At 44.5% G+C, this 10,555-nt stretch overlaps 1 protein-coding gene and 1 pseudogene across 2 annotated transcripts; one reads left to right on the forward strand and one right to left on the reverse strand.

The window, feature by feature from the left end:
• Positions 1-734: 734 nt before the first annotated feature.
• Positions 735-6,205, reverse strand: LOC130464829 (uncharacterized; annotated as a pseudogene).
• A 2,444-nt stretch (positions 6,206-8,649) lies between these two features.
• On the forward strand, positions 8,650-9,929 carry LOC130464832 (uncharacterized). 2 transcript variants are annotated; one of them, XM_056834052.1, is made up of 3 exons: positions 8,651-8,975; positions 9,072-9,262; positions 9,336-9,929. In XM_056834052.1, the coding sequence occupies exons 1-3, from the start codon at positions 8,855-8,857 to the stop codon at positions 9,927-9,929; spliced, it is 906 nt and encodes a 301-aa protein (XP_056690030.1). In that variant the 5' UTR covers positions 8,651-8,854. The 2 variants fall into 2 exon arrangements, with proteins under 2 accessions (XP_056690029.1, XP_056690030.1); XM_056834051.1 differs by having other exon boundaries at positions 8,650-9,262.
• The last annotated feature ends 626 nt before the right edge of the window (positions 9,930-10,555 follow it).

Consider the following 10,555-nt stretch of genomic DNA (forward strand, 5'->3'; position numbering starts at 1 on the left):
ATCGTGAATGCAAGACAAGACCTATTGACTCACATTCAGTTCTTTGAATAGGAAACGCGTCCAAAACAAAGAAAAAAAAACTGAATTATAAACTATAATTCGAAATGTAACAAACAAGTGTTTTTAATCATCCAGTTGGTTGTTTATTCCAATCAAGAAGCTGACTATAAATAGCCAAAAACCAACAGCTACAAGAGCTTTAAACGGCTAATTAAGAGCCATTTAAGAGCCTTTAAAACTGGCAGTTACAAGGTCTAAAGCCTCCTAATTCAGTCACTAAATTGGAGGTTACAAAGGCTTAAAACTCTCCTTACAAACATCAATAATCAAAGCTAAGTAATGACTGAATTTAAATTGGGGATTTAAACAAATATCCCTTTATTAAACCGACTTTAACCAAAGCAATTAAAAATAATAAGTGCGTACAATCTGTTTAAACAAGCGGACCAATGTGATTAAACGGACCAGTTTGATTAACGTACCACCTTGATAATAAGGACCATATAATGAGCTCACTCAATCCAAGTCACCATGCACACAAAATGAGCCATTGAACCCAAATCAGTTTTGTTTTCAATTGCTAGCATAAGACTATCACTTTCATCCATAACCGTATCATCCCCTCCCCCTTTAAAAGGAATTGACCTCAATTCAGCAAGGCCATCATCATCAAGATAAGGTGAAAGATCACCTACATTGAAAGTAGCATGGACACCATAGTCTCCCGGAAGCTCAATCTTGTAAGCATTATCATTCACACGTGCAACCACCTTGTAAGGACCTTCAGCCTTAGGCATAAGCTTGTTCTTGCGTTTGCTTGGAAAACGCTCTTTCCTTAAATGAACCCAAACCAAATCACCTTCTTCAAACAACCTCGGTTTGCGATTCTTATTTGATTTCTGTTTATAAGAGGCATTAATAGCTTCAATTCGCTCACGAACTTGTTGGTGCAGTTTCATCATAGACTTTAACTTAGCATCGGCATCCTTGTGAACCAACTCATCTTTTGGTAATGGAATTAAATCCAAGGGCAAGTATGGATTAATCCCATATACTACCTCAAATGGAGAATGACCAGTAGCATAAGTAGGAGACCGATTATAAGCAAATTCAGCGTGAGCAACTTGACATCCCAATCCTTTTGCGTTTTACTTACCAACCCTCTCAATAGCGTTCCCAAGGTTCGATTTGTCACCTCTGTTTGCCCATCAGTTTGAGGGTGATGTGAAGTGCTAAACAACAACTTGGTTCCCACCTTTCTCCACAATGTATTGCAAAAGTAACTCAAGAACTTGGAATCTCGATCAGAAACAATAGTCTTTGGAATTCCATGCAAACGAACAATCTCCTTATAATACAAATCAGCCACATTACAAGCATCATCCGTTTTGTGACAAGCAACGAAGTGAGCCATTTTTGAAAATCTATCCACCACGACCATAATAGCATCCTTACCACTTTGAGTACGAGGCAAAGCCACTATAAAATCCATGGATACATCTTCCCAAGGGCGAACTGGAACCGGCAAAGGTGAGTATAAACCGGGTTTGAAAGAACTCTTGGCCATATGACAAGTCACACATTTATTCACAATGTTCGTTACATCACCTAACATTTTAGGCCAAAAGAAATGTTCTCTCAATATTTCCAAGGTCTTGGCTATGCCAAAGTGACCAGCCAATCCTCCACCATGAGCCTCACGCACTAGTAACTCACGAATTGAATGCTTAGGAATACAAAGGCGATTACCTTTGAAAAGAAATCCATCTTGCAACATGTACTCCCCATAAGCACCAACTGCACATTTCTCGAATGCAACTCCAAAATCACCATCATCATGATAATAATCTTTTAAGGTTTCAAACCCCAACAAACGAACATCAAGTGTAGCAAGCAAAGTGTACCTTCGTGATAATGCATCAGCCACCACATTGCTTTTACCATCTTTGTATTTCGAAGAAAAATGAAAGGATTGCAAGAACTCAACCCATTTAGCATGCCTTGGGCTCAATTTTTGTTGCCCATTAATATACTTCAAAGATTCATGATCGGAATGCAAAACAAAGTGGCTAGAACGCAAATAATGACTCCAATGATCCAAAGCTCTAACAATGGCATAGAACTCTTTATCATAAGTGCAATAATTCAAACGAGCACCCCCTAAATTTTCCGAAAAATAAGCTATGGGACGCTTACCTTGGATCAAAACAGCACCAATCCCCACTCCACTAGCATCACACTTGACCTCAAAAGGTTGAGAGAAATCTGGCAGCGCCAAAATAGGAGCAGCACACAAACGCTCTTTAATCACATCAAACGCCTTTTGAGCGTCCTCTCCCCATACAAAAGCACCTTTCTTCAAGCAACTAGTGATAGGACTAGTAATAGTACTGAAATCACGAATGAAACGTCTATAAAATGAAGCAATACCATGAAATGAACGCACCTCACTTATAGTTTTAGGATTAGGCCACGATTTGATAGCCTCGATCTTGGACTGATCCACGGACACTCCATCTTTCGAAACTACATAGCCCAAGAATACAACATTTTCAACAAGGAATGAACACTTCTCTAGCTTCCCATAGAGTCTTTGAGCTCTAAGTGTTTCAAAAACATCCCTCAGATGCTCCTCTTCGTTCCTACTATACACCAAGATGTCATCAAGATGTACCACAATGAATCTGCCCAAAAATGATTTAAGCACTTCGTTCATTAGCCTCATAAACGTACTAGGAGCATTAGTGAGACCAAATGGCATGACGGTCCACTCATACAAACCATGTTTTGTCTTGAAAGCCGTTTTCCACTCATCTCCTTCACGCATCCGAATCTGATGATAACCACTTCGCAAATCAATTTTTGAGAACAACTTCGAACCATGGAGCTCATCTAACATATCATCAAGTCTCGGAATTGGAAAACGATACTTGATGGTAATGTTATTCATAGCCCTACTATCAACACACATTCGCCATGTTCCATCTTTCTTAGGCACAAGCAACACCGGAACAGCACATGGACTCAAGCTTTCTCTAACATAGCCTCGATTCACAAGTTCATCAATTTGCTTTTGTAATTCCTTTGTTTCCTCTGGATTGCAACGATAGGCAGCCTTATTAGGCAAAGAAGTTCCTGGAATAAGATCAATTTGATGTTCAATACCATGAATAGGGGGCAAACCTGGTGGTAATTCATCCAGAAATACATCCTTGAACTCAAACAGCAATTCGGCAATGGGACTGCCTTCTTTTCAATTTTGGCCTTCAATTGGACTCTCCTTAGCCACGAGCAAATACACCAACTCTCCATGATCAAGAGCTTGCTCAATTTCTCGTTCACTAGCCAACATGGTGAGATTCGGCTTTTTCTTTTGTTTCACACTCATGGATCGAACCGCTTGAGATGACATAGGCTTTAGCACAATTTTCTTGCCTTTGTCTCTCAATTCATACTCATTGCTTCTCCCTTTATGAATCACATCCCTAACAAACTGCCAAGGACGACCCAACAAAATATGACAAGCATCCATAGGAATAACATCACAAAGACCTTCATCCACATACGAACCCATAGTCAAACCAACCCTTACTTGCTTCGACACTTTTACACTATTACCATCATCAAGCCAATGGAGTGCGTATGGCCTAGGATGGGCAGTAGTGATTAAGCCTAATTTTGACACCATTTCACTAGAAGCAGCATTGGTACAACTCCCCCCATCAACAATTACACTACACCACTTATCTTTCACTAGACATTTAGTATGAAACAACTGATCTCGTTGGTCTAGATCAGTAGGTGAAATTTGAGTTTGTAGCGCTCTAAGAACCAGATTTGTGTCATAAATTGGAGCCTCATACCCTTCCTCTTCCTCCTCATCACCACTCTCATCAAACACAAATACGTCCCCCACCCTCTTTTCCTCTTCCAACAACTCCTCACGACATTCAACAGCTTCTCTCAAGGTCACTACTCGTTTATTTGGACACGCATTTTGATAATGCCCAAACCCTTGACACTTAAAACAACGCACCTTGGACAGACTTGTTTCTTTGGTTGGGTTAGATAGTTTAGGGGCAGCCGTAGAATTACTTGAACCTACGGTACTAGGTGATGTGTTTGGTTTCAAGCTAGGCTCGGATTTAGCCCAAGACTTGGCTTTACCATCCATACTAGACCCTCCCCCATATTTTGCCTTCCCTTGATTTTCCAATTTTAAACAAAGTCCACAAAGAGTGTCAAAATCAGAATATGGATAAAGGTCTACGGTATTGGCAATATTATAATTTAGACCCCTTAAAAATCTGGACAGTTTTTGTTCCTCAATTTCCTCAATTTCTCCCATTAAGGACAACTTTTCAAACTCATCAATATATTCAGCCACACTCATTTTTCCTTGCCTCAATTCGGCAATTTTACGATAAGTTGTTATTCTATGAGTTGTTGGCACATACCTTTTACGTAGCTTACGTTTCAAAGACTCCCAAGAGGTAATTTTCTCCTTCCCTTCACGTATTCTCTTGAATTTCATTCCCTCGAACCACAATGAAGCCCCTCGTCCTAGCTTCAATATGGCATATTTGCAACGCTTCTGATCACCAATGTCCTTGAAATCGAACATTCTCTCTATTTTGCGCTCCCACTCCAAATAGGCTTCCGGATCTGTTCCACCAACAAATTCAGGAAGTTCGGTGACTTTGAATTCATCCATAGCCCGTAGATCACGCCTAGGAGGCCTACGATACCCCCCATCTCTAACGTTCTTCAAGGCTTCTTGGAGATGTTGTAGAAAGTCAGGATCATCAAAATCCATATTTCAGTTTGTAAGAATTACGAACAGCAGCTCTTTTTTTTTTTTTTTTTTTTTTTTTTTTTTTGGGCGGATCACACGAACAGCAGCTCTGATACCACTAATGATACGAGTTTAAAAACTCGCTGTATAAACAAGGATAGTTGATTAACAAGCTAGACCTTTAACTCGTTGATCGTGAATGCAAGACAAGACCTATTGACTCACAATCAGTTCTTTGAATAGGAAACGCGTCCAAAACAAAGAAAAAAACTGAATTATAAACTATAATTCGAAATGTAACAAACAAGTGTTTTTAATCATCCAGTTGGTTGTTTATTCCAATCAAGAAGCTGACTATAAATAGCCAAAAACCAACAGCTACAAGAGCTTTAAACGGCTAATTAAGAGCCATTTAAGAGCCTTTAAAACTGGCAGTTACAAGCTCTAAAGCCTCCCAATTCAGTCACTAAATTGGAGGTTACAAAGGCTTAAAACTCTCCTTACAAACAGCAATAATCAAAGCTAAGTAATGACTGAATTTAAATTGGGGATTTAAACAAATATCCCTTTTGTTGTGGGGTTTTTCCGGTGAGATACCTGGGAGGTTTCTTGGTAACTTTTACAGATTAAACAAGATTGTATTTTTATAGAGAGAGAAAGTAGAGAGAAGGCAGAGCAGCAATTGCTCTAGAATGTATTGATTGTGACCCTTTTTTCTAGGGAAGTGGGAATATTTATAGTACTAGGTTTTTGGGGGAATGACCTAATATTCCCCTTACATGATTGGCTGGGGAATGGGAGGAGGACACGTGTCCTTTCTCCTTACAATTCTCTGGCCTCTTTTGGCAATAGTGGGCTGTTTGGGCCTATTGTGCTTAGTCATTCACTTGGGATACATACTAATTAAGCCCCTTTCCAGGTATAGGTTTTATACATACATTTATACACACTTAAATACATACATTGTAGATACCTAGATTAATACTCATGCCTCGGAGTAGACTTCGTATGATTTCTGCTTAGGGGGCGCAATACGTGCCATGTGTCACGTCCTCATTGGTACACGAAGGCACGGTAATTTTGCCCACAACATTTGCCCCTCAAGAAGGGCATTTCTGGAAACACATTCCGGGTATCGCTTCTTGACTCTTGTTTTGCATCTTCATCTTTGGGTCAGGTGTTGAGATGGTGACACGTGTCACCTTTCTCCATTTTGCCCCTCCCTATATATAGAGGTGAGGGGGGGTAAATTTCATTTTTTACATTTCATTTTCACAGAGCTTTCATAGGCGATTTCCGGCGTGTTCCTACCACCATCAGGCGATTTCCGGCCACCACGAGACTCATCCTTTTCCTCGTCACACTCATCCTGTTCTTCGTGAAATTCATCCCGTTCTTCGCGATACTCATCCTGTTCTTCACCAAGTACTTCGCAGATCTTTCAAGGTTAGTTTTCGCCATTTTTGTTATCCTCTTGACATTTTTTCTTTGTTAGCGGCCGACCTCCTAGTACTAGGTAAGGGTTTAAAGGTTTTATTTAAGATTTTTCCGCCGTTCATCTTTTGTCGGGGCGGACGTCCAATCGCGTCTTTTTCTTCATTGTTGGTCACCCCTAAGCCGTGCTTCGTTCACTATGCAGAAGGCATGGCTAGAACCAAGCAAACGGCAGATCCGACGCGCCTGCGCTTGCGGGAAGAAGCATCGACACCTCCTAGGGAGAGATATTCTTCCACCGCCTCGGCAGTCGACGAAGAATTTGCCGAACTCTTTCAAGAGATCGACGAGTACGTCGAGGCGGGGGAGCAGGCGGCAAGCTCGTCGGAGGGTACAGCGAGCCAGGCAGTGGGGGAGCCAAGCGTCGCTCCATTGTCATCGGCCGCCGAGGAACAAGAAGCTGCTCCCCAGCTTATTAGGCCCAGAGGACGGGAGGAGGCCCAATTGCTTCCGTCAGAGATTCACCCAGACGTGGGCTGGATGCGGTGGCTAGACAGGCACGGAGCCAAGATGAGGGATGACCTCTGCGTGGGGGAAGGGTACCAAATGCGCGTGCCGGCCGGTCTGGACTCGACCGTCAGCCTGCTTGCCGAGGGAGAATTCCCTGTGTATGCCGCGTCAATCAAACTCGGCATGAGATTCCCTCCACACCCCTTCGTTGTGGAGGTGTTAGATGGTTTCAATATTGGGGTGGCCCAGCTGACCCCCAACTCATGGGCGGATATCTTTGGCTACATTGCCAAATGTGCACTGAACGACGTGGAGCCGTCCTTCAACGCCTTTCTGCATCTGGTCTCCCTCTCTCGTTCCCCCAGTGCCGCCAAAGGGTGGTTTAATCTGAGCAGCCGTGGTACCTACCAGACAGTGGTCGGCAAGCTCAGCAAGTGGCATATGTGGAGGAAGAGGTGGGTCGTGTTTTACACTGACGACCAGGAGATGTATGAGAGAATGAGCCGTTGGAACTGTGACGCCAACTTCATGGATCGTGACGAGCCCCTTCCCCCCCTTACTGCCGAAGAGTGGGATCAGATAATGGTCCTGTTCAGGGCCAACACTTACCACTTAACAGTGGATAAGAGTTTCCATGTGCCGGCCGAGTGGTTGCCGCACATTAGCCAGTTTCGGAACGAGGCCTTTCTAGCGGCCGTAGGCTTAGGATATTCCATGACTCGAGGTTGTATGCCAATTTATGTGCCGTTCCGCGTTGGTCTATTCATTTTTTCTAACTTTGGATTTCTTTTGTTCACAGAGGAAGGAATGAGCAAGCTATCGGCGGCGGATATTGGGAAGGGCGATATGACCGATTGGATGGCGGACATCTATGAGGCCAAGATGCAGAAAGCCAAGGCCGAGTTGGAGGAGAGGGTGAGTATTCTCTTAGGTTGTTGTTTTTTGCAAGTTAAACTTCTCCCGTCCAGCGTCTACAGTGGACGACTTTTTAGTGACGAGCCGATATCCTGATATCTGACCCGTGTTTGCTAAGGTGGGCCTCGTCACTTTTTATTGACGGGCCCCTTAGTTAGTGTTTTTTCAAGTGACTCGTGATTGATAGGGTACGCCTCGTCATTTTTGGGACGGGCGTCCTTTTTAATGACGAGCCACTTGTCTGCGATTGACTTGCACTTGATAAGGTACGCCTCGTCATTTTTAAGACGGGCGTCCTTTTTATTGGCGAGCCACTATTTATTGAGTGACTTGTGATTGATAAGGTACGCCTCGTCATTTTTAAGACGGGCGTCCTTTTTAATGACGAGCCACTATCTTGTGAGTGACTTGTGATTGATAAGGTACGCCTCGTCATTTTTAAGACGGGCGTCCTTTTTAATGACGAGCCACTATCTTGTGAGTGACTTGTGATTGATAAGGTACGCCTCGTCATTTTTAAGACGGGCGTCCTTTTTAATGACGAGCCACTATCTTGTGAGTGACTTGTGATTGATGAGGTACGCCTCGTCATTTTTTTAAGACGGGCGTCCTTTTAAATGACGAGCCACTATCTTGTGAGTGACTTGTGATTGATGAGGTACGCCTCGTCATTTTTAAGACGGGCGTCCTTTTAAATGACGAGCCACTATCTTGTGAGTGACTTGTGATTGATGAGGTACGCCTCGTCATTTTTTTTTTTTAAGACGGGCGTCCTTTTAAATGACGAGCCACTATCTTGTGAGTGACTTGTGATTGATGAGGTACGCCTCGTCATTTTTAAGACGGGCGTCCTTTTAAATGACGAGCCACTATCTTGTGAGTGACTTGTGATTGATGAGGTACGCCTCGTCATTTTTGAGATGGGCGTCCTTTTTAATGACGAGCCACTACACGGTGAGTGACTTGCGATAGATGACAAGGCCTAATATTTGACTGTCCTTTCTTTTTTAGCAAGCTAAGGACGCGGCTAGGGCGTCAGGGAAGAAGAAGGGGACGACTCTGTCCCAGCTGAAGAAGAGAGCTGTGCCGGCTGGCTCGGAGACTCCGAGTACCTTCAAGAAGCCAAAACCCCTACCTCGCCGTCTCGTGAAGAAAGACGAGTCGAAGGTTGCTGAGGGGGGATGCCCTGATGACGAAGAGATGGGCGTGGACAAGCCGTCTCTGGTGGTGGACTTGGTGGAGGACCCTCTTTCGGGAATCCCGGCCGACGTCCGCTCTCAGATACCGGCGGAGGTGGCCCGCCGAGCTAGGTCTTCGGGCGGTAAGTATTATTCGAACGTCGTTCAGACGTATCGAGCCTCCTCTGGCAGTTCTTCTTACTCTCCGCGTCATCCTAAGGCCATTGTTTTTCCTATAGCCAAAGACAAAGGGAAGGATGCAGCTGCTGCCGAGGATGAGAACGTACCTGCTACTCCCCACTATTCGTCAAAGGATAGGGTGGCTATATGCCGCAAGGTTTTTAAGGCCGTCCCCGCAGAGTATGTTGCTTCTCTTCCTGGCCGCAAGACTGACGCCCAGTTTGGTGCGATCCAGGCCACTCTTCTCGACGTAAGTCTATTTCCAACTTGCTTGTACTTGTCTTCCCTTTGAGTCATTTACTAATATGTAGCTTCTTCTGCAGTTGTTCTGCCGCATGGAATTCTGCAAGAGCTGGAAGACCCGCACTGCTGAGGAGCTCAAAGCTCAGGTGGCTGAGTCCACCCACCATGGTGACTATGCGTTCAAGTCCATTGAAGAGGTCCGCCTGCAGATGCAGACGACCATAGACCTTCAAGCGAAGGAGGTGGCTGCGTTGAGATCTGACAAGGCCGAGCTGCTTAAGAAGATCTTGGCGCAGGACAAGGACATGGTGGCAATGGTCGAGGAGGCCAAGACAGCGGCGGCGGAAATACGGGCGCTTCAGGACCAGTTGCGGGAGTACCCTCAGGTCAAAGAGGCGGCTGAGGAAGCCGAGCATCTTCGTGGGGAGCTAGAGACGGCCAGATCGCAAGTTCGCACCTTGCGTGAGCGTCTTCTGGAATCCTATGATCAGGGGGAACAAGCGACCAAGGACGCTGTTAAGCACGCCTGGGAGAGCCACATGTCAGAGTATGATCTTGGGTGGTTCCAGCGGCGAATGGAGCACAGTGCCGCTGTGTTGGCTGCTGAACGTCTTGGTCAGCCGCCCCCTGAGTTTGTATCATCTGATGACGAGGACGATGCGGCCGCCCCCTGATTTGCTTACTTTCCTATTTTTTTTAAAAATTTTATTCAAGCGTTCCCGTGCCTAAGGGCAATAACAATTATGTTGTAAAGTTTTGGCGCTGATGGCGTCTGTATCATTGTGCCTGCTGAGCACACAACAATTCTCTTTCTTTTTCCTGGTCAGGAATTCTGAGCTACTTTCACACGCCTTTCTACGGGCGTTGTTTTATAAGTAAATAGGTTTTTTGATGTTTCTCCTATCTCGCATTTACTTGCTCTTCATAATTTGATTATTCCTTGATCAATAGGCTTAATAGGCTTAATCAATAGGTATGGTTGCCAAGGTGCATCCGAGTGTACCCTAAACCCTACTTTGGTCGTCACTTTCTTTGGCGAGCGTGTCTATAACGATATTGATTGACGCAAGTCAATCAATAGGTATGATTGCCGCTAGACATGCTCGTCAAATGGACTGGCCGGCCAAACATTCGTGCCGCCGCGCTTTTTAGCAAGCAACCTTCGTTTCGAAGTTAATCGTGCCGCTGAACTTTTGAGCGGACAACCTTTGTTTCCAAGTGGTTGGTGCCGCTGGCAACTGAGCATGCGCTAGGCCCTACTTTGGTCGTCACTTTCTTTGGCGAGCGTGTCTATAACGAT

The sequence above is a fragment of the Spinacia oleracea genome, unplaced genomic scaffold, assembly GCF_020520425.1.
Source record: "Spinacia oleracea cultivar Varoflay unplaced genomic scaffold, BTI_SOV_V1 SOVchr0_005, whole genome shotgun sequence".
NCBI classification, from domain to species: domain Eukaryota; kingdom Viridiplantae; phylum Streptophyta; class Magnoliopsida; order Caryophyllales; family Amaranthaceae; genus Spinacia; species Spinacia oleracea.

Coding starts and splice junctions, on each gene's coding strand:
- LOC130464832 (XM_056834051.1), top strand. CDS start 8,855: ATGGGCGTGGACAAGCCGTCTCTGGTGGTGGACTTGGTGGAGGACCCT. Junction 9,263..9,335: donor TCCAGGCCACTCTTCTCGAC/GTAAGTCTATTT, acceptor CTTCTTCTGCAG/TTGTTCTGCCGCATGGAATT.